The sequence below is a fragment of the Amphibalanus amphitrite genome, unplaced genomic scaffold (assembly GCF_019059575.1).
Source record: "Amphibalanus amphitrite isolate SeventyFive unplaced genomic scaffold, NRLGWU_Aamphi_draft 000191F_arrow, whole genome shotgun sequence".
Classification (NCBI taxonomy): domain Eukaryota; kingdom Metazoa; phylum Arthropoda; class Thecostraca; order Balanomorpha; family Balanidae; genus Amphibalanus; species Amphibalanus amphitrite.
Genome location: NW_024881686.1, coordinates 362,887 through 390,561, shown reverse-complemented (window position 1 = coordinate 390,561; position 27,675 = coordinate 362,887). Strand labels below are relative to the sequence as shown.

Genomic DNA, 27,675 nt, shown 5'->3' with positions numbered 1-27,675 from the left:
GGTCTCTGTGACGGCCCGCGTCCCGTTAGCGGCTCCTGACGGCCCGGGCGTGCCGGGGTGGTCCTGCGATGGTATCTCACCGGCCCGGAGCGGGCGTGGGTCGGGAGATCGGAGACGGGTGACACCCGTGCACCGGTGCGGAGACGGACGGGGGCGGGGCGCACCGTCTCACTGGACCGATACCGGAGACACGGCCGTCATCGGGAGACGCGCCGAGCCACGCAGAGACGCAGAGACGGACGGACCGTCGGACAGACAGGAGGCAGACGGACGGAGAGGAGGCAGACGGACGGACGGACGGACGGACGGACGGACGAATGGACAGACGGACGGGCGGACTTTGCGATGGATGTATAGAAAGAAGCAGAGAAAGGGGCGGAAAGAGAAAAAGGAGGGATTGACGAAAGGGTATAGGGTGAAGTCGTATAAGAGTACGCACTTAGTGGATTTCTTGCTCTCATTTGTTTAATATTTGAAGGAAAGAAATCGCAAATAGGGAATATTAAAGTTCATTGAATTAGCCATCAACCCATGGGGCAATGATCCTTCAGCGTAAATGGAAGTGGTCTAAAACTGACATTTTCTGAACCGTTGCACTTGCGTACCCTTACCATATGGGGTGTGTAAGAGTACGCACGCCAGGCGGGTGGAGTACGCAAGCATATGAACACACACCTATGCAGGTTGCACTGTCCAAATGCTTAACTTCAAACTCAGAAGGCATTTAAGTTAATTCTAGTATCCCAAAAGAAAAATATAAAATAAATCTTTCAAGTCTATAAATCAGGAAATAATCATGTCGTGTGTTTCTTTAAAAAAATGCACAATCAAAAAGGAGAATAACTCGTATTTGGAAGAATTTCGGGTACGCATCTGCATCACAGTGCTCCATTGATGATATACCTACAAAACAAACGTCATTGAGCGATAGATTAATAATTATATATTTCTGCATATTCGATTTAATGTATAATTCTGCGTACTCTTACCCTCCTGAACAGTGCGTCCTCTTACCGTACATGCAATTCGCGCACAAAACAACCCCGAAACGTTGTGCAAAACTTCGCAAACAGAATATTGCACTGTAGGTACAGTATTTCCCCAGATAACCTCACAAGTTTCCCACAACAATCACGGAAATGTACCTCATCTCAACTGCCAAGTATCAAAATTATTGTACCATATCATAATAATATCATAACGCTCGAAAATAATATTCATCGCCTTAAACTCAACAGCGTCGCCGCTCAACGCCCACGTTCCGTTGGTGACATGCACGCACTGGCGGCTTCATGTCACTTCATGAACTCGACAAACCCGCGTTGCTAAGCAACCGAAACAGCTGATGCGTACTCTTATCGCCCGCGTACTCTTACCCAGGGTATATTGAGTGACGGGTAGGACGAACTTTGGTAGGAATTTCTAGTATAACTACTAGAAAACCTACTATATGTGGTCGGGACTAGCAAAAAGTTAGTTCAATCTAGAATATGGTAGCGCTCATGGTTGGCAGTCGTGACGCGCACGTGACAATCATTTCTTAAATTTCTTAAATAACAGGTTTTAAGGGCCGACGAGTGGGCAGATACATTCAATTAGCTATTAATAATTGATTATGCAAACATTCAAGAATGTACATCATTTAATTCTAGCCAAAATCACGCGGCGCTCCCAGGATTCGAACTCACGACCCTCGGATCTGTAGCCCGATACGCTACCGACTGCGCTACCGAGGACCGCGAACCGACGATCGGAGAGGCGGATCGCGGGTGCTGGCGTGCAGAGAAATCTTTACCCTGTACGCCGTAGAAGATCGGCTGGGTTTCATGAAAAATGGTAGAGGAATTGTCGACAGAAAATTCATCGATCTATCATTTGAGACTAAGAACCATTGATTCCTTCAAAGGTTGACCGAGATATCGCTCGCCGAAAACAGGCCATTTAACATGTAAACCCTATGGGCTGGTAGGAAATGTACGCCGTGGAGCAGCAGTGCTACCAACTAACTTCGGCGGGGGCCGCTCTTACCCGCCCTTACCCTACTCAGTAAAGCTTTCGAAGCATCTGTGGGGATTGGAATGTAGGGAAATCCACAGCAGCTAAAAGGCAATTACTACCTCCTGTGTTAATTTGTCAAATTATACCGTTATACTGCGTGGTTAACAAAGGATAGGCCTCTCTAAACATGCAATGCAACGATTTGTGACTAAGCACTTTTGACGCCTGCTTCTTGGCTCATGCCGATGACGCATAATTATGCCATCATTCATCAATCATTTCAGCTATCATAATCAGTTCCAAAGTTTTATATAATCACCGATGGAATCTCTGCCCCAAAATGTAAGCTCCCAATTAAAAAAGCATCAAACATCGAGCACCACAGACGTTGACTGTGTCTCAGTGAAACACCATGATTGAGCCGACCTGGCGTGTCAGCGAGCAGTAGCACCCAACCCGCCATCCCTCCCCGGTCGCCGCCGGCGCTGCCGCACTCTCTGTCGGTGGAAGTTCCCGCCGCCCGCGGCTGTCCACGGCCTGAGCGCGCCCTCACGTCCAATTGCAGACGTGTAGTGTCACTTTCACTGTCGGAACAACCGTCCCACGCCACCGTCTCACGCCCGTCGCGACTGTTCCGACGTGCCCGGGGCGTCAGGCAGCTGGGCTGGCTGACATGCCACGGTCCGCACACCGGGCGAGTCGGCCCGCTGAGGCGTCAGACGTCAGGCTACTGGGCGATGTCTGACAGACCCGGACCGATTCGCCTACACTGGCTGCCGCGCTAAGCTCTGCCTTCGATGGTGGGAGCAAGGTCGAATCGTTGGACATTGGCTCGGATCGCGAGCCACCCTTCCGCGATTGTGGGTGGGGTGATCTGATGGCTGGCCATTGCTAGGCCGATGAACGGCGATTGTGAGACCGGAGATAGGTGATGGATAGCGATGGCAAGATCGGTCGGATGCAGCTGGATACGGTAATGATAAGAGTGATATGCCGGCGAGACGGTGATGCCGGTGCGATGGAGGAGCGATGGCAGAACAATGACTGGGCGATAGCGATGCGAAGCGATTTCGGAGAGATGGCGATGCACGGAGCGATAGTATCGGCCGTCGTGCGCTGGTTCCGGAGCCGCCGCCGACACGCCGTCCAACACGGGCCAATGACGCCCCGCGGACAGCCCGCTTCTCACCTAAAGCCGATCGTAGACGCCCCATTACTGTCGATAAGATCCAAGGAAAGGGCGCTCAAATGTCGGCACCGGGCCAGGAACACCCAGGTGCGCCGTGAGGCTGGCCCAGCGCGGTGGGAGTCGCGGCACAGGCCCAGTTTTACGGCAAAATGCAAATGCCCAGTGTGTCGGTCAAGGTGATATAATAGCTGATGCACTCGAGATACCGATTTTCAGGTGAAATGAGTGTGAGCGCTATGTGTTTGGCCCATGGCGGTGTGGGCCGATTTCATTCATCCCTGGCGGTGCTCGCCGGGCACAATTTACACAGACTGCGAGGTGGACTCGTGCTAGCGAGGTCAGCGGGGCCATAGCTCCCGTGGTGCACCGGCTCCCCTCCCGTAACCAGGCAATGACAGGGCGGAGCTCGCTCCAGTCAGGGCACTGACACACAGGGCCACCCGGCAGGCAGTCGCCAGCCCACGGCCCTGTCACCGGCATTGCACTGCTACTGGAAGGGAGCACGACAGGTCAGGGCACGGCATGGGCGATGGGCACGGCATAAATACAGCAGGGGTATGGCACGAGCACGGCAGTTTGGAGAGCTAACGACGTTTAATTCACCCGGTCGAGTCATGCGCCGCCCAAAACCCAGCCCCGGAGGAGGTACTCCTGCCTCCACCCTGCAATGGCAGGAACTCGGAGCGTTACTGTCCTGCTGCAATTGACTGCGGTCGTTTCCGTAATGCTGCACCCCTCTCTGTGGCCATTTCCGCTCCACCTAACCGGCGGCACCTTCGATCGTAGATGCCGGCCTGCAAAGAGTCAACAACGGGCCCTCATCTGGGCTTTGCACAACACAACTTGATCCTCACGAGCCCAGCACCGACCAGTGCAGTCTAAGGGTCGACAAAAGAATTTGTGCATCAACCATGACTGGATTGCGGTTGCGACTTCAGACAGGTCCGTTACGGGTCCGCGGCCGTTTCGTGACGGGTCCGCGGTCGTTCCGTGACGGCTGTTCAATGAGCCGCGGCGCCGTGACGCCCCGCTGACGTGGCTCGGGCCGGGGCGGCGCGGCGGGGCGGTCTGTCATTAGAGGCCGCGACTATCGCCGCCGAGTGGCGCCCTCCCCTCCACAGCCCGGCTCATGTTTATACAAATTAGTCGGTGGTTAGAGCGGCGCCCACCGGTCTAATGGTCCGCTCCCTGCCCCCGCCACCACAGACAGTGCCAGACGGACGGACCATACCGGTCTAATGGTCCCCGGCTACTGTCGGTCCGCGCTGACAGCCGTCCTGGGACGGACAGCCGCCGCACACTGGGCCGGGGGTCCGGAAAAGTGCTAGAAATTATTTGTGATTGAGTTGTTGATCTCAGTGACAAGCAAACATGCTAAAAACGAAGTGGGGCTGCTTAACCCTCGCCGGACCTATTGTCGGACCCCCCACCCCCTCGGCCGGCCGAGGGGGAAGGGTTGGTACGACCCCTTTTTGCCGTTTCGCCCCTAATGGAGCTAGAGCCTCGCGGAAAAAAACAAGCGTGTGCGCCGTTTCAAGGCGGAACGATTGATACCCGATTTTAAGGTTCCAGGTCAACCGGTAACCTCTGAGGTGATGTCAAAAAGCCCAAGGTAGGGTTTGGTTTTTGGCAAATAATTTCGCAAAAAATGGCCGCAGAGCAGCGATTTTGGCACCATCGTGTTCGTCTGGCTCAGGCGCGTCGAATGGTGTACTTTTTGTTCGGGTGAGGTCAACTTAAGGTATTGACCTCGAGTCAAGGTCAGTTCAGAGCCCATCAGGCCACGAACTTAATCGAAGGAGGTCGTATCGCATATCATTCGATTCGGGAGGTCTTCCCGAGTCCATTGGTGGCTTTCCCGAGTCGCTGGCTCAATTCGATCATGAATTATTGACGAGAAACTCCTATGACCGGTGTGACGTCATAAATGACGTCACGGAAGGTCAAAAATGCAAAAGTAAAGCATCGGATCTTGCAAGGAGTGCACGAAATCACGATTCCGTGTGCTTGAGATAGTTTGAAATCATTCCATGCGCAAAAACAACAGTTTCCTTATTTCCCCATTCACTTTTAATGGTGAGGTCACGTGACCTCGAAGAGTAGCAGGCATTAGCAAAAATTGCGAGTAGGGCATGACAGAAAGATGATTGGTGGTTTGTATGGCATGGCCATTTTTAACGGCTCGAAATAACATTTCTCAAAAAGTCTAACTAAAGAGCAAGTTGTTGTTGATTATCACTGACTTGTGTTTAGGGGTTAATAATGACTGATTTTTTTAGTTTGGCCCAGAAATGTTGACAGCATTGTGTGCGTTGATCAATTCTGAGCTCAGGGACATATATTTCATTTAGATTATAAGCATTTGTTTTTCACAACTTCCAGCGTTTTAAAGAGCGCCGGGCCTTCAGTAGAGCGGCGAGGTGACAATTGCCCCTACATCATGTGGTTTACTGGCGTATATCTCGAAAAGTAGCAGGGAAAAGCAGCAAAGCACCTATATGGAACAGAAGATGAGTAATCAGAGGCTAGTATGAAATGTTCATTTTTAGCTGCTCGAAATAACGTTTTTATAAAAGTCTAATTGAAAAATTGGATATGATTTTAAATTACGTCTTGCAGCTGCTTGCAAACAGCTAGCTTATCTTGCAGAAAAGCGATGCAATATGTCAGAATGATGTTGGCACAGTGAACAACAGTTCCCTGAACTAGTCTGACAGGAAATTTCGTTCAAAACGACGATCGTTCAACTAATAAATTACCACTAAAGTTCATCATTAAAATCGGTAAATGTGGTGGCCTATAGAGAGTCTAAATTGTCTTGTGTTTGGTGACAACTGACGACCTCAATTTTGACCTTAGGGCAAAACCAGCATCGGAATCGTATTCTTCGATCAATTTGGGATTAAATGCTACCTATTTTGTTCATATTGCGGACAATCAGTTTGGGGGAATTTCTAGCGCTTTTTCAGGCTGCCGGCCTACAGTGCGCCGTGATGAGTGACTCGGTCACCCGTTTGACTTTCGCCCGGAATTAATTATCACGACCTGGTCGGCGGCGACGGCCGGCTAATGGCGCGATGATTCGCCCGACAGCGCGCCGGCAGTACGCGGTGTCGCTCCGAATTGAGCCGCAGAGCGGGATCGTGCCGCCTTCAAAGGGCTCCGCAGCTCCGTTTGGAGCAGGTAATTGGCCAAGTCAGCCGGCTGAAAGGAGAGAGAAGCGAGAGGGATGCAGGGAGGGGTGGCGGTCTCCGGCAGCCAGCGTGGGATGCGATTAGGGCTGCTGTGTTTCACTGGGCTGCTCGTCGGTCGCAGTTAGAGAGGCGTCGACTGACTGGGGGATATAGTGCACACTGCACACAGTACACCACACGATATGACACTACCACGGCCCCTGACCCCGGCCATGGAGAGCACCCAACGTCTCACTACATCGTATTGATGCAACGTGTGTGCATCCCATTACCGATAGGCCCCATTTGTTCCAGTCGCTCATTCATGTTGGTAGTGTTTGCCCCGGCTGGACTCGCCTGACACCTGGATTTGTCCGTGTTTCAGGAATCTGGGCATGCAGGGTCTGGACGTGTGGCGGAATCCACAGATCTACGTGGTGGGCACATCTCCGCTGTGTGGCCGCATCCCCGGCCTCAGTCCGGGTCAGAGGAAGCTCTGCCAGCTCCGGCAGGTGAGTCCGCGACCCCGACGGTCCCGTCCGCTGACAATCTGCGGCGTTTGTCCCACCCCCGCGCCACCCCTGCACCCCGCCACCTGACAGCCATCCGTCCATCATCCGGAGCCCACCGACAGCCATTTCGTTATTTCGATTGAAGACTCGAATTCGTGCATACTTATGCGTCTGATTTGCATGGAGCGCGGCTGCCGCGTCCTGCCGCGCGCCGCTCGGACGGCGCTGCTCACTCCCGGCCGCCCACACAGACCTGGTGAGCTCACCACCGGGCTGAGGGCCGCGGCTGACTTATCGGACCGTGTGGAGTCGAGGGTGCACGCAGGTCTCAGTCTGGCGAATGTGCTTCCCAGTAGCGGTAGAGCTGCTGGGACTTCCAATGGCCACCATTTTCTGATCCAGCCAGCTCATATGGGTTGATGCCGGATGCATTGCACAATGCACATGCAACGACTTCTACCCAACTTGTCTCTTGAAATATTTCGCCACGATGGTTCTGAGTCGCCCGGACCTGACTATCCTGTCCCGAGCCCGTGTCCTGACCTCAGACCTAACCTGACGCTCTTTGCCCACAGGACCACATGAGCAGCGTGGGCCGCGGCGCTCGGGCGGGTATCGCCGAGTGCCAGCACCAGTTTCGGCACAGTCGCTGGAACTGCTCCACAGTGGACGACTCGTCCGTGTTCGGGCCCGTCCTCCAGATTCGTGAGTACATAACCGTGAACCACCATGCCGCTGTTAGTCAGGGTTGAGACGTGGCACGGGCTGGGCCGCCCCGCCCTGCCGCGGGGGTCGGGGATGAGTCATGTGTCGTGAGGGCTGGGATAGTATCATCGATATCATCTGTATTATCCAATAATGATGGCAGAGATAACAGTGAACATTGATCGTTTGATCGTTAATTGATCGTTGTATCCATTAGAAAACAGAATAGGATTGTGACGACGAACAGGTTACAGTCATGAAGAATAGACTGTGAGAAAGTGAATGACTCTGGTCCGAGTGAATGCAGCGGCGTATTTAGAAAATCGCGAAGGGGGGGGCCAAGGGTTTGGAGGGCGCCACCTCACCCAAGGAGGGCGTCATACGGTCGCGAGATAAAAAATCGCTCAGTGGGGGTTGGGGGGTTGGGAGGCGTTTTTTACCATGCCACCAGTTTTTTTTTTTTTGCGTAACCTCGTATAGGTCGTGCTGCATTGATTTTGCATCGTGTGTATTCTTTATACTCCAGGTCACAAAAGGTCAAGTGTTCTTGAAATGCTGCGCCGAAGGCGCGCGACATTTTTGAAAACAACCTTTTCCTCCGCTTTTTAGGCACGCCTTTTATACGATCACTGTTCAAAGCTCCTCTCGCTCTTTTACCAAATTTGAAGGTGTAAAAAATACCTAAGGTTTGGTCGGGCCGCTGCCACACAAACTGTACAGAAAGCTTGGCTCATGGGTGTCGATGTATAAAAGTTTATTGGCGGTGGCATATCTACGCACCAGATCACCGTATCGGATTGATACCGGAGCGCGAGATGCGTAAACATCATCCAAATTACCTCAGACCAGCCTTCATAGCCTTCTCACAGATGCATACAGTGTACCCACATAACCAGTTTCAATCACCGAAACTTCAGATGCCTGCTGTTGCGCCCGAACCTGTTGACAATACTTAATCGTAATCCATATAGATGCCATGATGCACGTAAAGTAGGATCAATCCGTTAAGACCAAAGACGTGTTTTATGCATCGTAGAGCGTAGATAGTTTTGGTAGGTATAGATACTTCATTCATTGTGCTGAATGCACGTTCATTTGTGGCAGTTTTCACAGGCAAGACATCAACTATGTGCAATAGAACGACTAAGTTGAAAAACATGCCAAAGGAGTAAATAAATGATAGGAGGGCAGCGATCAACGGATGTTGCCAATAGGTAGAAGGGCTGCGATCCACAGGAGGGCACTAATAGGTAGAAGAGCCCCGATCAACATCCCGAGTTTCGACAGTAGGGCACCGATAGGTAGGAAGTTGGCGAGCAGCAGGAGGGCGCCAATGGATAGAAGGGCAGCGATCAACAGGAGGGCACCAATAGGTAGGAGGGCGCCGATCAACAATCAACAGGAGGGCGCCACCAGGTAAGAGGGTGGCGAGGAACAGGAGAGCACCAATAGGAGGGTGGCGATCAACAAGAGGTTGCCAATAGGTGGGAGGGCGGTCATCAACTGGAAGTCGCCAATGAGCGGAAGGGTGACGATTAAAATGGGGGTGGCAATGGTGAGGAGGGCGCCTTTGCTCAAGAGGATGACACGAACAGGAGGGCGTCTGTGCGGAGGGCGCTGGTCAACAGGAAGGTGCCAGTGGATAGGAGGGCGGTGATCAACAGGAGGGTGCCAGTGGTTAGGAGGGCGGCGATCTACACGAGGGCGCCAATAGGAGAAGGGCCCCGATTAACATTCAACAGGAAGGACTAGGGAACCAATAGGTAGGAGGGCGGCACTGAACAAGAGGGTGCCAAAAGGGAGAAAGGCGGCCTTCAAAATTTCACATGAGGGCTCAATAGGTAGGAGAGCGCCAATAATTATGAGGACGCCGATCAGCAGAAGGGCGGCAATGTGTAGCAGGGTGGCGACCTACAGGAGGGCGCCTTCGGGTGAGAGGGCGCTTATTTACAGGACAGCGGCTTACATAGGCGACCACCGTTACGCTTAGAGAGCTACAGCCTACAAATGTGGTTGGAGGGCGCCCGAGGGAGCCCTCCAACCGTATTTGGAGGGCGTATTTGGAATGGGCGTCCTCCGAGGGCGCCCTCCATCCGTATTTTCCCTGTAAACACATTCGCGATTGGAGGGCGCCCTCCAGTCGCGATTGTTTTTCGATTCGATTATATCACAATTGCATTTGCGATTGGAGGGCGCCTTCGGCGCCCTCCAATCGCAAAGGGCGCCTTCGGCGCCCAAGGGGGGGGGGGGCCATGGCCCAGTGGCCCCCCCCCCTGCCTACGCCCCTGAGTGAATGCATGACTTTCAATGCGGTTACGGTACTAGACTGAGAGTAAGTGATTACCCCGGTTCGTGAGTATATTGACGGACAGATGTTGCAGTGCGGTAGGATTCGTGACTGTTTAGAACACACTCGTGTCTGTAGATAAGCTCGAGGAAACCACGGAGCGATCAGAGCACACCTCAGCTCCAAGGTGGAGAAGGGAAAGGAAGGGTGTGTGCTCGGCGGCTCTCCAACCGCCGGAAGCCTTATTACCATGATGAGCCAGTGTTACGTGTCTGCCAGGGAGGGTTTTATGACGTCAGTGCGACTTCAAACGTTACTGGGAGTGGTGGGAAGGTTTGTGGTACCGGTGTGTGATGCTGATGGAGACCTCCAGCCGCTGATGGTGGGAAGGAGACGGCCTCCGGGCCAGGCACAATGCCCAGGGCTGCCTTGTGGTGGGGTCGCATTCTTCGGTCACCTGTGTGAAGGCCGCACGACCCGGTTTCTGTGTCAATGGGGCATTGAGGAGACCCTCCAACGAGGAATTGCACGAGAAGATTGTGAGACGATCCTCGGTAATTCGACATAATAGTGTCATCATCCATAGTATATCCCCATGAACGTTTTTCCAAATGAGTGGACCCACCGATAAACGTGTGAAGCTACGGCGTTGAATTTGCATCACAAACCCACCGTACATGGGAGCGCCGGCGCCCATTTCGGTACCGGCGCCGCCTGGGTCACCCCTCGGCACCCTCTGTATGTCTGTGTGCGGGTGTGTGCCGGCACGTTTGACGGCGCAGCGGTCAGTTTGACCACACGACTCGAGAGCCGCTGATGTTGACTCTGAGGACGCTGGAGTGCCGACTGCTGCGGGAGACGGGGACTTCACCCGACATCGGTCTGCAGTTTGGCATGGTGGTTTCTCCACGGTAAACTCATGTATGTGGAGCCGGGCCTTTTGCTGAGAGGGGAAAGAACGGGGAATCGAAGTCGCGGCACCAGAACTCAGGACTTCCGGATCTCGTTGGAATGGACTAACAGGAAGCGACGCATATTGGCTGGTGTGCCGGCCAGCGCAGAAATTTAGAATATGCCTACCTACTCAAATGTCGATCGCTGTTGTCGGTTGCACTAGAAAGTAAGCCCGTGACAATCAGGAGTTGATTTGAGCGCGCTGTTAGAGCGGCGAAGTGCCAGTCCTCAATATCGGTCAACATTTCGCCCTCCGCCTACCGACTCCCACCGCCCACCAGCCGCCACCAGCTCCCCGTCCTCCGCCCGCCGCCCACCGCCCGGAGTCCCCAGAGCAGCGCGGCGGCGGTCCCATGTCGCCACCGCCGCGCGCTGTTGTCGGCCGGCTCCCTGTTGACACGCCGATTACCCCGTGTAAACACAATGAGCCGGTCCGAATGCTGACCTCCTGGGAGTAAACGCACCGTCACCGGCGTGGGAACGCGGAGCGAAGGGCGGCAGCAGTAACGACCCCCATAAACGGGCGGCTGATTGGGGCACAGTGAGGGCCAGTGACCTGGGGTGACCTGGAGCACCCGGCCGGCGACCTGGGGTGACCTGGAGGCACCCGGCCGGCGACCTGGGGTGACCTGACGTGACCTGAGGTGAATCGGTGACCCAGAGTGACCCAACGGCGCTCAGCCAGCGGTCACGGACAGGACCATTCACCATGTCCGGCGCAACATTTCATGCGGTCTGAGTTCTTTCTGAATCACAAGTTATGCTCGCAAGCTTATTGTTAAATGTAACAAGCATTCCTACTTTTTATTCACGTAGATGCATGTCGAAATGGAAAAAATATAAGATTCCTCTGGCTGATTCATAAGCATGATATCAAATCATTCATGCAGTAGAGGGATCAGAAAATTTTACATTGAGCCCGAGCATATTAACACCGTCGCATGAATTGCGGGAACATAAATTAGCTTGGATTTACCTGGGGATTCCAGGAATCGCGCTGGAATCGAGGTACTCGAAGTTATCTTATGACATGATGAAGTAAGGGTCTTCATGACTCATGTTGGAATGGCTCACGTCTTGACCGGTATAACAATCGTCATTCTGACTATTTTTGGTTGTGTCGCGTGTTGCGACTGAATGTAACATTTATGAATGATGGAAATATGAAGTAGTATCGTCCAGTTTACATTGATCAACATGTGTTGATTGAATTAACTATCGTTTTTTCTGGATTAACTGTTGTCCTGTCCCACTTATCTCCTGTTAACCCCGTGTCCCCGTTCCGGAGAGCGGTGAGGTGAGGCTGGGATGGCCACTCCGGAGAAACGGACCACTCCTCGACAGGTGACACGGCACGTGGGCCCAACACCTGAACAGAGCACCTGAACAGAACACCTGAACAGATCACCTGAATAGAACAACTGAACAGAACAACTGAACAGAACAACTGAACAGAACGCCTGAACAGAACAACTGAAAGAACAGGTCCATACTTAACCCGGACTTCTGAGGTCACCGAAACTGACCATGACCCGCCCTGTTCCATGTGACCTTTGCCCACCCTCTGACATATGTATGACCTAGACCCTCCCCCTGACCTGTGACCTTAGCCCTCCCTCTGACCTGTGAACTGTAACCCATGACCCCTAAACTGACCTGACCTGACCGGTGTCCTTCGGCAGCGTCCCGGGAGGCGGCGTTCGCGCACTCGATCGCCGCTGCCGGCGTGGTGATGTCGGTGGCCCGCTCGTGCCGGGACGGGCAGCTGGCCTCGTGCGGGTGCTCGCAGGCGGCGCGGCCCGACCACCTCGACGACGAGTGGGTGTGGGGCGGCTGCGGCGACAACATCCACTACGGATACAGGTCAGTACATAGACCGGCTGCGGCGACAACATCCACTACGGATACAGGTCAGTACATAGAGCGGGTGCGGCGACAACATCCACTACGGATACAGGTCAGTACATAGAGCGGGTGCGGCGACAACATCCACTACGGATACAGGTCAGTACATAGAGCGGGTGCGGCGACAACATCCACTACGGATACAGGTCAGTATGGAGACAGAGTGAGAGGGAGCGGGGGAGAGAGGCGCAGCAGGTCAGTCCGCGGCACCGGTACACTTCACCATGGCATTCGTATTCCACCAACGGAGGAAACGTCGCACCTATCTGTAGAACGGAGCGTGCCTACACATAGTCAGTCGCACCGCTGTCAAACCAGCGATTATGGTTAAGAGAAGCATCACGATTAAGCGTCTTTAATTAGATTAATGTCAGAGGCACAATAAGGTTAACAACAACTTAACACGAGCGGTGCCGAAAATAGCCGACTTTCTACGGCGGCGGTCCCGTGCGCTGCTCCTGTGTCCCGATGTGTCGAGTGGCAGCGGCAGCGGCAGTAGGCCGACCACCGCCGGCGGCCCCGTCAAAAAGACAGCCCCGACCGCACCACAAAGCAGTCCAATTTCTACCGCCGCCGTATATCATTCCCAGTGAAGATACTAAGCCGCCGAAAACGCCTCGCAGAGAGTTATTGCGACAAATGCCTATTAAAGTGATGAACGGCGCCAGCGACCGCTGCCACCGGCCGGCACCGCCCGCCGGCCGCCGGCCGCCGCCGCCGACAGCCCCAGAAAGATTTAGAGTTAGCTCCAGTTCCCAGTTTATCGCGAGCACGAGGGAAATTTATGATCAGGAAATGACGAAAAACAGCTTCTACGTGGACCGTTTACAGGCCGCAGAAGGGCACCCAAAGCCGTTTGGTGTTTTGATATTGAGTCGTAAAGACCAAAATGTTACCACAGCGTTTGATATCATGGCATGCATGTCCCCACAGATGATTTACCGAATGAGTTTATATTAAGGATGTCCCTTATCGAATGTCCATGATGTCAGAATTTCGGAATGTCCGTAATGAAAAAGAGTGCATCTCTGATAGATTATAATCTAAGCAAAATATTATTACCAAATGAAGAGATATCTCATAATTACAGACGCCCGAGTGGCATTTTCGGCTCATATGGCATTAGTGCGGCTGGTTAGGACACAATCCTATTCTCCTAATTACTAGATGGCTATCCATTCATCAATCCGCTCTTGCGTGTGTGTGCGATCCGCTAATGTCGTAACGTAACGTAATGGTCTAACCTCGCTGCTGGCTGCATGCACAATGATATAACTAGTAGCGTATGGGTAGATAATTTGAACCGCAATTCTATTGCAACTAATTAAACATGGATTCCTTGTATTTTGTCCTTAAAATTTTCCCAAATGCTATAATATATTTCTGATACTTTGATTGTTTGTTGCTTAGGACCCTATCCTACGTCCATGGGTCATGGATGATTGAATAGGTAATATTTGCATACATAACCATTTTACATTAGATAGTCAATTTTGAATGCACGAAACACTGATCAAGTACAGAGACTCATCCATTCATCAGGCTGAGACGGATGAAAAGCCGTCCGCGACTATAAGTGAAAGTGCGCATCTGACGAGCATACATCTTCCTTACCCCGTCAAAATTCGCCGTCGAGTTGATGAATCGTGAATATCGCGATGACCAATAGCGTTCTTATGATTTCCATTTTCCTGTCTGTTTTTCCTTATTGTGGACACAAGCATTGAGTCTAATGTTATACTGCATGTTATTGGCCAAAGCATTAGACATCATTTTGTTTGTTTTCTATTCAACTTAGTCCCATCCTTTCCGTTTCAGGTTTGCAAAAGGATTCGTAGACGTTCGGGAAAAGGAGAAGAAGCACAAGCGCGGCTCGGTGAAGTTCGCCAGGTCTCGGATGAACATTCACAATAACGAGGCGGGACGGCGGGTGAGTACAAACGGTAGCGAGACGGTGCCTACTTATTGACAAACAGTCTGATGCAAATTTTGTTGTCGTCGAACTCTGTCGCCAACCTCTGCCTCCGGCCCTCCCCAGACCTCTTATGCTGTTGGTCCTCCTCCTCCCTCCACTTTTTCTGAAAGTCTGTCACATAGCAGCCCTCCACACGGGCCCCCCTGGACGATGGATCCCACTGCAGTCGGCTCTGTCAGCTAGGGAGCTGTTCTCGTTCGGTGCTGTTCCGTCGACCGATCCGTTTGTTACCGACCCCTCCTTCGGCGGCGAGCCCGCGGTTATCCGTTCACACAACACCCGAGCGCCACAAATTTGCATCGCTAATCACTAACTCCTCGGCGCCCTCTGTGTGAGACCATTGGTGGGGCGGTGCCAGCCTCTCCGGAGGGCTGGCTCAGCCTCAGCGCTGGCCGGCGGCGGCTCCGACCACCTCTACTGGTGGCAACGGTCGGCCGGAGAGACTGCACCAGAACCCGGTCACCAAAGTGCCAATTAAAAGCCCGGGGAGACACTCAGTCAGACCTACTCTAGGGAAACACACCGGGATTTCTGAGCGAAATGTGGGTGTAACGCGAATGAGGTTTTTAAGGTGTCCAGAGAATAACTATACAGGATAGTGTGTGTGCTATGTTTAGTCTGTAACCTCAAGACGCTGTGTGTAGCTATTACATGGTTCACTTTTAAAAGTATTTGTTTATGCTTTGAGTAGTCTTCTGGGGAACATAAATCAACAGTCATTCATTCTCATATCAGTGGAGAAGGACCAGTCTCGAGTCGAGATGACATCTGACTACTTATGTTTCCTGTCATCGTTCACATACCGCGAGTCGTGCAGATATCACCGATCATTCAATCAATAAATACAGTCAGTGTCTCCCGCTGTATGTGCAATGTGCACGAAGCAGTAGGTACCTACCTTTCTTCTCCACATCCTCCTTCGGCACGGGTTCGCCCCAGTCGTCTCATACAAGTCCGGTTCACCAACGACCTGCCGCGGATTAGCGGGCCTTTAGCGGGTCTTTAGCGGGTCTTTAGCGGGCCGCGGAGAGTCGCCGGCGGGCCGCGGAGAGTCGCCGGCGGGCGGCGGCCGCTCAGACCAGCACCGGTCGCCGCTCGTAAAGTCGCGAATTTGTGTCATGGCGCTGAGTGAAACGTGCTGCGAACGGCGTGCTTGGCGTCACTGCTATGACCGAGAGGCCATCAATTTATTAGCGGGCCGGCGGCGGGCGTGCGCGCGACCCATCTGATACCGGCGCGGACATTGATGAGGCATTAATTCGCCGATACCGATCGGCGGGCCGTCCACTATCCGGTGTCGCACCGGGCCGACTGCATGGCGCGCCCCGCCGCCGACGGCTTTATTCCGACCGGACGCGGCCAGCCCAGACCCAGCCCAGACGAGTGACGGCCAGCCGCAGCTATCGCCCGCCGTCGGAACCCGAGAGCGCCGCGGACGCTGCACACCCTCAGATACGTCCCCGCGCCGAGCTGCACGCACGAGCGTATGCGGGAATGTCGCCGCGAGAAGTTACAGCCGCCATCACTGCTGAACATTAGCTTAAAAGCCGTCCAGAAATTTATTGACAGTGGCGGTAAGCCCACGCGACGCCATAAAGCCCCCATGACGGGCCGGTCGGCCGAATCTCGGCGGGAATCGGCACGAGTGCGGGCCGCCACCGGCGCTCGAACGGCGGCGACCATTCGTCATAGCGCCATCTCGGCGGTCGTGAGCGGCAGATCGGCGGCACCCCGGCGTCCGATCGCGCCGCAGGTCGGTACTCCGGCAGAGACGCGGCGCGGTCGTGACCGGGGGAGGTAAAGAGGGCCGGCCGGTGCGCACCGGGAGACGGCGCCTTCTGGGAACGGCTGAGACCGGAGAGGTGGTAGAGCTCACCCGCGGCGGAACTGGGAGGGAAGGAAAGCTCTGCGTGCTTGAGAAGAAAGGGCCATTGGTTCGTTACGCCGACAGTATCCACAGCATGTAGAAGATCTGCAACATATGTGTGTCGATGCCACGGAATGTCGTGTATGATAATGAGTGAAGCATTGCTTATGGCGACATCGGCTTATGGATGTGTTAATATTTATGACAAGTGGCAGCATAACAACATCGATAGCTTCCTTTGCAGCAGAGCATATAGTGAGCACAGGCTCTCGAATTCCAGCCGTTGCATCATACAGTTATGGATCATACTTTGGTGAAAATTTCCTGAACAATGAACTTCATTGATGTTGCATGCGTATTTTCAGCCCACTTTGCAAACATCTGCTCATAAATGTCACATTTCGTTCAATTACTCGGAGGGTTTGTAGCCCATTAGAATGACCTCCGAATCGTATGTTTCGCTTCAGTAGAAGTCCTAAAACGGCGCCAGTAAATTGACTTCCATCCCGAGAATGCCATAAAACGCTATCTGAGCAGATGCGCTCCTCCAGAAGCGTCCGAGCTGGCCCCGTAAATTTCCGTCCATTCCGGCGGCGCGGTTTCCGTTTCCGGGCCGTGTATCGTCAGCGGACAGCGGTCGGTTCTCCGGGTCGGCCCGGTTGTCTCCGCTCGCCGGCCGTTCCGGGCGCGGCTGACCGCCCACACATCCAGCAGTGAGGGCCGCTGGTATCCGGAGCTGTACCTACCCTGGCAGAGCAGGGCAGGGCAGGGCAGCTCCCCGTGCGGCCGGCGCGGCTGCGGCCGACCGATCATCGCTCACCGACAGCCAGTGCTGCACTGGCCGGCACCTCCCCCGGTCCGGCCGGGAACGGCGCGTCATCAGCGGCGCCCTCAGACGCCCGGCGGGCGGCGCACGCACACCGTGACTGGGAATATCCCGGTCATCGCCACACCACCGCAGCAGCAGTCCCGGGCTAAAACACGAGAGAGACGCTCCGGGACTGAGGGCAACGTCTCGCAGGGAATGTTGACTCGGAAGGTTAAGTTCCATACGGATGAATTAATTATCACAAAAGTGTCGATATGTTTTTTTGTTTGCAATCGATAGCAACCATCCCTCGCCATCAGAGCTGGCAGAGCGCGATACCAAGGAGGCTTGGCAGCAGACATAATTTACCCTTGCCCAACAGCCTTCTGCATCGTCGGGCCCCTGCTGACGACCCTGTGGCAGTGCCCCTGTCGACAGACAGTCTGTCTGGACGGGGCGGGTGAACACGGCAGCCTATTGAGCCGACAGGGTCGCGTTGGAGCGGTGACCGCCCTCTGCCAGTTCGGAGGCCGCCCCGGCAGTCTGCCAGGGCGGGTCCGACGACACTCGAACACTGCCCGGGCGGTCAGCCGCCCCAGCCGACACCAGTCGCGCTGTTAGGCGGCTGGTGTCCGCAGTGGTAGACACGGGCGCCGCCGCCGGCCCCGGCCCCGCGCCTGGCGGCCGGCGACAAGCCGGTGTCTGCGCACCCTGCCCATGTCCCTGGAGCGCCTTATCTGAGCCGGATAGCCGCCCACATCGGCCGATACGGGCCGGTCCCATGTCACATCGGGCCGAGTTCACGGCCCGACAGGCTCGGGTCCGTCTCATTTGGTCAGGCGCCCTGCATACCGACACCCGCTCTGTATACATCAGCGGCGCTGAGGCGACCCGCCGCCGTGTTCGCCACTGCAGGCAACACACAAACGGTGGCCGGCTATTCATAAGGCGGCGTGTGCCATCAATAATGAGCCGCCGCGGGGTCTCACCCTCTGCTCTCTCTCCGACAGTCGGTGATTGCGCTGACCAAGCTGAACTGCAAGTGTCACGGCGTGTCCGGCTCGTGCTCGGCCGTCACCTGCTGGCAGCGGCTGCCCGCCTTCAGAGAAGTCGGTGAGTGTCACCCGGGAGGCGAAGGGATGGGTGTCTTGGGGCATGGGCGGGTCAGGAGAGGAGAGGGTGTGTTGCGATGGGAAACATATGAAGTCAAAATAGGATATAATTCAGCATGCATGGTATCTGAATGGGATAGGACGTTTTGTTAAAGGTAGTGTGCCAGCTTTCCTGGACCGTATGGAGTTAATGGCCCAGATAAGGAGAACCGGATTTTTAGAACTTATCCATACCTTCAAAACTCATGGAAACGTCTTAAATTCTTCAAATTTTGAGTACCCCAGTGCGAAATTCGCCCCGACGGGTTGTCGGTCGTACCCCAACCACATTTCACACCACTATGAACAATAAATGCACACACTGAAATCCACGGGCGTAGGAACGTCATGAAAAGTGGGTGGGCCACCCTGTCAAGGGGCCTCCTTTTCCAGGGGGCCTCCTATTTTCAGGGGCCTCCAACTTTAGCCTCGTCCTGCTGGCTGCTTTCAAGTATGACCTCCAAATCTAGCTTCTGAGATCGGGCAGATGTACCCAGGGGTGTAACCGCTCCGCACCGCGAACAGTGCGGAAAGTCCGCACCATTTTTAAAACTTATTCACTCTCCGATTTTTTTTAGAATCTATTTGCTGCAAACGGCGCATGACCCCTGAAAACCCTTACACAAATGTCTTCCTCGTTTCCCAGGTGCCCCCATTAGCTTCATAGGCGCCCTCTTTGGCATATAAGCGCCCTATGTATAGTCATCAGAGACATCCCTATATGTCCCACAGTCGCCCCGTTGTCGCATACAATGTGCGCTTATCATAGGCGTCTCTCTTTTATGGACACTTGAAGGCGCCTCTCTTTGCCATGCCGGCGCCCCTGTTTCTTACGAATGCACCCCCCATGGCATTGATCAATTGCATTTGCAGACCTCTATTGCATGTGACGCCCATATATGTAGGCCTCAGAGGCGCTCCTCTTTCGCATTGAGGCGCCCCTATGGGCTTCATAGGCGCCCCTCTATTGCACGTAGGTGCCCTACTGTCTCAGAACCGCTCCCCTTTGGCATGCAGACGCCCATCTTTCGTACCGAGGAGCCGCCGTGGTTCTTAGAGACGGCATGGTGCTCCCAGACGCAGATGGGGCTCTCGGAGTCGACAGTGTGGGACCTTCAGTCGCTGATGGGTGCCCGCCAGATGTGGACCCTCGGAGATGCCGGTATGGGGCCCTCAGAGATGCCGGTATGTGGCCCTTAGAGACACCGGTGTGGAACCCTCAGATACTTCAGTGTGAAGCCCTTACAATTGCTGGTGTGGAGCTACGAATGCGCTGGCTTAAATCCCTCAGAGGCCGGTACATGGACATTAGAGCTCAGTGAGAGCTTGTGTGGTGCCTTCAGTGGCCTTGTGGAGCCGTTAGACATCAACATGGTGCTCTCAGGAGCCAGTGAGTCCTCAGAGTCACCGGTGTGGGGCCTTCAGAGCTCCGAGATACTGGTGTGGGGCCCTCAGAGGTTTCGGTGTGGGTCCTTCAGATGTACCTATAGAGCTTTGAGATGCACAGGTGTGGTGGCCCACAGAGGCGCCGGTGTCGGGCCCCCAGAGCCACCGATATAGGGCTCTAAGAGACACTAGTATGAGTTATGACCCTCAAAGGCGCCGCTGTGTGGCGCTCATAAACACTGGTGTGGAGCCATCACAGGCGGGTGGAGCCGTTAGAGGCCGGAAAGGGCCCTTAGATGCCTGCAAGGAGCCTTCAGAAGCCGGCGTGGCACCCTTATGGGGATAAGCGTGTCTACTTAGGAGCCCTTAGGGTGCTCTCATGAGCTCTGTGGGGCCCTACCGAGCCGAAATATGGCCACGGCCAGTTGCCGCCGCATGGCTCTTCGGACTATCATTCTCAGGGGCCTCATCTGCCTAGTTTGAATAGAAGGGCCTCTCAGACCATCAGTCTCATGGGCCTCCTCTGGCTAGTATAAATAGAAGGGCCTGTTAGACCATCAATCCTAGGGGCCTCCTCTGGTTAGTATAAATAGAAGAGCCTCTCATACCATTAATCTCAGGGGGCTCCTGTGGACAGTATAAATAAAAGGGCCTCTCAGACCATCAGTCTCGGGGGCCTCCCTTGAAAAGTGTAAATGTGGATAGAGGGCCCCCTCAGATTCATTAGGAGTGGACCTCTCTGACTATCAGTCTCAGGGGCCTCTTGTGGCCAGTATGAATATAAGAGCCTCTCAGACCATCGGTCTCAGGGGCCTCTTCTGACTAGTGTGGATAGAGGGCCCTCCCAGACCACCGGTTTCAGGGGCCTCCAGTGGCCAGTTATATGAACAGAAGGGCCTCACAGCCATCAGCCTCGGGGGCCTCTTCTGACTGGTGTGAATATGAGGGCCTCTCATACCATCAGTCTCAGGGGCCTCCTCTGCCTAGTGTGAATATAAGGGCTTCCCAGGCCATCAGTCTCAGGGGACTCTTCTGACTGGTGCCGGGTTGAGGGACCTCCCAGACCGAAAGTTTTGGGGGTCTCCTGTGGCCAGTATGAATAGAAGGGCCTCTCAGTCCATCAGTCTCATGGGCCTCTTCTGCCTGGTGTGATTATAAGGGCCTCAGTCTCAGGGGGCCTCCTCTGACTACAGTGTAGATGGATAGGCCTCCCAGACCATCAGTCTCAGGGGCCTCTTCTGACTATTGAGGATAGAGGGGCCTCTTCTGACTATTGAGGATAGAGGGGCCTCCTCTGACTAGTGAGGGTAGGGGGCCTCGGCTAGACCGCCAGTGTCAGAGGCCTATTCTGACTAGTGTGGATGGAGGGGCCTCCCAGACCACCAGTATCAGACCTCTGACTAGTGTGGATAGAGGGGCCTCCCAGAACGCCAGTGTCAGGGGCCTCCCCAGACCAGTGTGGATATTGGGGCCTCCTCAGATCCACTAGGGCCTCTCAGGCCATCAGTCTCAGGGGTTTCGACTGACAAGTATGAACAGAGGGCCTCCTTGGATCCATCGGCCCCTTGGAGTCCGTGCGTGGAGATTCGTGGAACTTATTAGTTATTTTTACCGAGTTTGTTTATTCTGGTAGGTGACGACGTCCTCTCAAATCGAGACGAGGGGCCTCGAGTAAAAAGTGGGTGGGCCAAAACACATGGTTGGCCCCCCCACCTCGAAAAGTGGGTGGGCACTTGCCCACCTGGCCCCCCCTGTTCCTACGCCTATGCTGAAATCGCTATTACCGATATGCTCATCCAATCAAGTTTCGATAAACCCGTTCATCACCATCTCCTGCGGTTTCGAACACGCCTGTTAGGTGGTGCGGTAGACCGCGCCCAAAGCCAGGGCCCCGGTAACGTGAGGTAGCCGAGTCGGGGCAGCGTGCGCTGACCCAAGCCGGGGCCGCGCGTCCTCCCGGTGTCATGTGATAGCCCGGGGCTGCCCGCGGGGATGCGGTAGACCGCGCCCAAAGCTGCGGCCCCGGCTTGGGTCAGCGCACGCTGCCCCGACTCGGCTACCTCACGTTACCGGGGCCCTGGCTTTGGGCGCGGCTTCTGCTCATACTTTGTGGTGCGGTGGTGGTGCGTCGGGCCGCGCGCTCTGACTTCGGCCAAGAAAAATGCGTCAGCTGATCATTGTCATTTCTGCCACTTGCGTGTGGTGAAATGGGGTCATAACTTAAGAGACGGCTTTTTCATATCAATTATTTTACATAAAATCATATTTCAAACCATAAATAATGTTCGACAGCCAAATAAAAGAAACAATACCAATACAGGCTTACAGTTTAAGGCTCGACATTGTGTTGTCTACGATTAGACAGCTGATAACTCATTCCCGTACGTAGTAACTCTATAATGACCTTTGCTTATTGTCACATGTGCGCCGCATTCGCGATTGTTGCCGACGCCTGTTTGCAGCTCAGCCCACTACAGTTGTTATACACATCGAAAAACCGATAAACTTTTAGGCGAAAAAGGCACTATTCCAGGCCCATTTTTGATTTTTTGCGATACCTATTAGGTAAAAACAGAAGCTTCTTATCCTAGGAAAAATAAAATGGGAAATCTTTCAAAGGTGGCACACTACCTTTAAAATTCCTTCACTGGCGTACGAAACGACCAATGCTGCGATTTGACCGCTGCGCTCAATCACCTCGCTTTCGCCGCTATCTCACAATTCGGTTACCTGACCGGTCACCCCCGGGTCAGCCGGTCAGTTGGCCGGTCAGTCAGCCGGTCAGTCAGCCGCGATAGTCTCAGATCAGCCGGCCGTCTGTCCACCCCGCCCTGCCCTAATCTGATTGGTGGGAGGATCCGACTCGCAGTGTTTCCCCGATTGTGTCAAACGCCGGCGATTTCACAGAGATCGGCCCGTTTGAGGAGGCTGTCCAATTGACAGCTGTACACGTGTTTGCAGGCCAGTTGGCGATAAATCGATCACGTCAGGTGCCGGGTTGTGACGCGTTTTGCAATAAATGCCGTTTCAACAGCACGTGGCGCCAAAGTTTACATCAGTGCGTGCGAATTAAATGGGCGTATTCATAGGTCGTTCGTTGTCACGTGTGAGCCCTGTCTGTACCATGTTTATGGTCCATATCGGGTGAGCGGGCCTGTTGGATTAGCATTCCGCATATATGCGGCCGGTGTGGAGCACGCAATAGCCGCGGCGCCCACCTGTCGCTCCCTCGTGCTGAGGGCGACCTTGTGTGTCCCGATATATTTGTGTGTGCGTCCCGGTGTGTCCAGCTATGCACCGTGTCACTTTGCACGCTCTTTTGTGTTCCGGTAACCTTGTTTCGCCCTTATAAGCTCTCTACTGTGTGCGCCGACCCTCTATACCCTAACACACCCCCTGTGCGCGCCCCTGCAGGTGACCTGCTCAAGGACAAGTACGACGGCGCCACGGAGGTGACCGTGACCCGGCGGGGTCGGCTGCGGGTCACGGACCGACGCTACCGGCGACCCACCCCCGAGGACCTGGTCTACATCCAGGAGAGTCCCGACTACTGCCGCAAGAACAGCACGCTCGGCTCGTCAGGTGGGCGCCGGAACGGGCGGGTGGCGAGAGCAGGAACGGACGGCCAGGGGCGTAACAGGCCGACCATGGCCCGTGAGGAATGGAAGGCCCGCGGCTGATTCCTCAAAGCAATGTCACCCCTCCGGCGCCAGTCCACTCTGGGGTCTATCATGTTGATGTTTACGGTAAACGTAAAGCTGCAACGCGGAGCCGTTTAGATAATTCGGTGTGCCGGAAAATAGCAGCCTGGCCGGGTCAGACAGTGGCGTACCGGTCAGTTGGAATGTTTACGACCGGTGGAGGACCCTTGAAGCTGCCCTGCGTTTAAAATAATTACACACTAAACCTGATTAGACTGATTTAGTGGATGGCCGCGCGAGTGCCGGGCATCCGTAAAAAGTCACATTAATTTCCGGTTCACTGTGCATGTCGACACAAGTCACGAGCGCCGACCATCACACCCAGCGCTGCACCCCTGACCCCTCCGCACCCACCCGGAGCACGCAGATCGGCCGTCATCTGCCCCGATCGTCACACCTTGGCTGGAGACGTCTCCGGGAACTAGTCCCGCAGCCTCCTCTCCCGCCGAGTCGGCGCGTTTCATGTTAATCTCCCATCGGCCATCGGTGGCGATAAAGCAGAGCGGTCGGGTCGGGATAAAGCAGAGCGGTCGGGTCTCCGACTCGCCGCCCGATCTCCGTGACACGTCTTCCTTCATCTGGACAGGCTGTTTTCACGCGTGAAGTAATCTTAGCTGCACGTACCGCGTGATGCATTGCGTGTCTGTTGTTTTGTATGCGTTTGCAAGGCCATTGTTGAATAGGCTTCAGCATATGTGCGTGCGTGTATTAATTGTCTTTGCGTACTTATACGTGTATGCAAATGGGGACAAGTGTCATCCGTCGCTGGCCCATCTATCCGATCGTCTGTCCGTCTGCCTGTCTGTTTTTTCGCCAATATCCTGTCTTTTCCTTTGACACTTGGCCCTTCAGAACGGTGCCCCTTCATTGACTGCTACCTCGTATGTTTTCGTTTGTGCCCTCTAAAACCCTTCCCCGTGTACAGTTGACTACATAATGATGTTGCACTCCTCAGAAGCTATCAGTTGACTGGAACGCAAAGATTATCACGTAATAAAGCGTGTCTTGGAACTCAGCCCGTGTCATGCGGCACAGTCTACCACTCCAGGCAACTCTGCCTGTGAAAAGTGGAACAACATTCTGCAGTCAACTGTACTTACCGCCCCCATGGGCACCACGGGCCGCACCTACGACCGCCCCTCGCAGGGTTCTGCCCCTCAGTGACTGGTGTGCCCTCAGTCGTAACCTCTCCCCGTGTGCCGTCCGCAGGCACCACGGGCCGCACCTGCGACCGCACCTCGCAGGGCACGGACGGCTGCGGCCTGCTCTGCTGCGGCCGCGGCTACAACACCCAGCACGTCACCGTGGCGGAGCGCTGCAGCTGCAAGTTCATCTGGTGCTGCAAGGTGCAGTGTAAGACGTGCCGTCGGGAGCGCACCATCCACACGTGCAAGTGAGCGAGTGAGAACGGCCACCGGCGGACACCGGTAACCGGTGACCGATACACTGGCCGAGCGAGTCTCAAAGTGTGAGAAAACACTGAACACTGAAGACAGAGTCGGTGCGTGGTTCAACGGAACCGGACACTAAATACACAGAATAATGTTGTACAGAGTGTCGATACGTGAAAACGATGTTCAAATAGTCGTCAGCGGAGTGAATTTCGCGGCGCTGACGCCAGAGAGAAGTCTAACATTTAGGGCGGCATGGCCTGGCTCCTCGCTGTGGAGCTGCTGCCGAGGAGCCGTGTACAGAGCCGCTCTCTGCCGTCCGGGCCGGGCCGCGGTGCGCGGTGGCCGCCCGGGAGCCGCCGTCCCATCCCGGGGTGCGAGCGAGCGAGCGCCTCCCAGGGCGCCGCTCAAAAGACCGATCGATCAAAGAGCATTCTTGCATTTGCCAATCATGCCGTGCGGCGTATTGTGTGTAAATGTGTGCCGTGCGCGTGGCTGCGGTTCGCAGGCGGAGCGGCCGACTGGCCGGTTTGTACGAATGTCTGTAATATTAACTGTGTAAACGTCGTGTGAATGTACCGTCAATATATGGAGGAAGTCGCGCGAACAACTGTGTCCGCACTCTGCTTTATGAGTTCATTCGTGTTGAAGTCCAATACATGATGATAGATAGTGAACACACCCGGGTGTTTGAGCACAGTCCGGCGTATGCCCTGTCGTCATGATGCTGAATGAAGTGTGTTGGCTTATCAAACAGAAATACCAATTCAGGAATATGTGTCGAGTTCAACTGTCGAGCTAAGTCAACATTATGGTCCACAAGTGCACGTTGCGTCATTCTCTTTGGTTGAGTTTTGAACGGAATACGAGTTTAAATTGTTCAAATAGCTTTGCAAACAAAATAACGAAAACGTACCTACTTCCCGATAGAAAGGTATATCGTCAACAGTTCCTCTTCCGTACCAGGAGGTAGCAAATTGTTCTTATGCATTTATAGGAATAGCTCTCTGAGAGAGAGAGACGATATCCATCTGTATGACCTGAAAAGAAGTAACACTCTCCTATGCACAAGGTATGGAAAGACGAGCAATGCCGCTGAGCGGTCACGGGTTGGCTGGCATCCCGCCCAGTGACGTCCCGTGGTTGCAGTCACACCTCAGGGCTCGCCGGAAGGCCAGTGCGGTCTGACCGCCTCTGTCGGGTCGGGCCTTCCTCTGGAGTTCGGGCTAGGTGGGCGGCGGTGGGCCATTCCGGGTTAATGTGGGCGTGGCAGGAACCGCGCGCTGCCCGGCAGTGGCCGCGTAAAAACGGATCTATATAGCACCGTTGGCCGACCCCACTTTCTACACGGCTAACAGACGCTGGCGGCCGCCGCATGGTAATACGCTGCTGTTTGACATGGACGAGGCGTCGACTGCATTGCCGAGCATGACTGACGGTGAATAAAACTGTCTCGAATGCCGCGGGGACACATGCCACTCCGTTACGACAGTGAGTGACCACCTGGCCTTCCGTGTCCGAGACTCGGCTGCAGCTCTGCGGGCTGACACAGCTCTGCGCGGCTCCACCAGCCACCTGGTGCTCCCGCCCGTCACCGACCGCGCCCCCGCCGTCAGAAGTCGGTCCGCTCGCCACCTCGGCACCCTCGGCCGCGTCGGCACCCTTCCATCCGCGTCGCGCACACGCCTGACATGCAAATGAGGCGGCTGCCCGGCGTCAGTGGCGCGCCGCGGATCACCCGGCGCTGCCGTCCAACTGCCGAGCGTCCAATTACGGGGGTGGTGGAGCGCCGGAGCGTCGCCGCGCGCCTCGCCACCTCACCCCTCCGCGCACTGCAACGCCTCCGACCCTCGAAACAGCCGTGTCGAATGGCCCCCGTTCGCCACTGAGCCGGCCGCGGTTCGTAGAAACGGCAGCGGTAGGGCACGAGCTGCCCCTACAGAGGTGGCAGCTGTAGGAGAGGCTGTGAGATTCCGCGCCGTGACCGTGCCGCAAACGGGTGTGATCGGGTGGCCGTTTTTATCCCCGCGGGCCGCTCCAGTCGAACTGGCGTGAAATGAGCGTCCGAAACCAATTGGAAATGATACTCCTCCTGGTGGTCCCTCCGAGTAAAAACCGCGCTGCGTGCGGCGGCGGCGCTGAACCGCAGGCGGGCCCGACTGAATCGGTCGCTTTCGTGGGAAATCGTGATCCATTACACACCGAAGGAGATCATTTGAGTTGAACGATAATTTCACGCCACTTCCATACCACCGCCGACCGCTGCGTTTTTCTCCTAGTTGTTTTTGCCACATGTGGTGGTAGCATTTCGTGCATGACAAAGCCATTATCAACGAAGATTAAAGACGGCGAAGCTGAGGTCACTAGTAGAGTTCACCTATTTTCCCCCATTCCCCCGCTCTCGACGCCCATGACCATTGACCATACACATATGCCCCGTAAACGTTCTGTATAAATTGGGGAAACAGAAAAAAATATGCATACGGAACTTCGGAACCGTAAAGCCAACGTAGAAGTGATAGTTGCCTACTGCACAGGTTGGGTCCATTCGTGTAGCTTCACTGCAAAATTAGTAGATGTGCATTCCACACGGTGCACTGCACCGGACCTATATGTGCAATATACATTGTAAACTTAGTGTGTTCATGTCACCGTTCCGTTGCTCATCGCTTA

At 54.7% G+C, this 27,675-nt stretch overlaps 1 protein-coding gene across 1 annotated transcript in view; it reads left to right on the top strand.

The window, feature by feature from the left end:
- LOC122384464 (protein Wnt-5b-like) overlaps nucleotides 1-25,683 on the top strand; it is a 47,978-nt gene extending 22,295 nt beyond the window's left edge. The window contains exons 2-8 of the mRNA XM_043371868.1: nucleotides 6,746-6,872; nucleotides 7,448-7,577; nucleotides 12,501-12,681; nucleotides 14,542-14,653; nucleotides 18,384-18,486; nucleotides 23,325-23,492; nucleotides 24,821-25,683. Coding sequence (XP_043227803.1) covers nucleotides 6,746-6,872; nucleotides 7,448-7,577; nucleotides 12,501-12,681; nucleotides 14,542-14,653; nucleotides 18,384-18,486; nucleotides 23,325-23,492; nucleotides 24,821-25,008 — 1,009 coding nt within the window. The 3' untranslated portion in view covers nucleotides 25,009-25,683. The remainder of the gene's footprint in view (nucleotides 1-6,745; nucleotides 6,873-7,447; nucleotides 7,578-12,500; nucleotides 12,682-14,541; nucleotides 14,654-18,383; nucleotides 18,487-23,324; nucleotides 23,493-24,820) is intronic.
- Nucleotides 25,684-27,675: the final 1,992 nt, after the last annotated feature.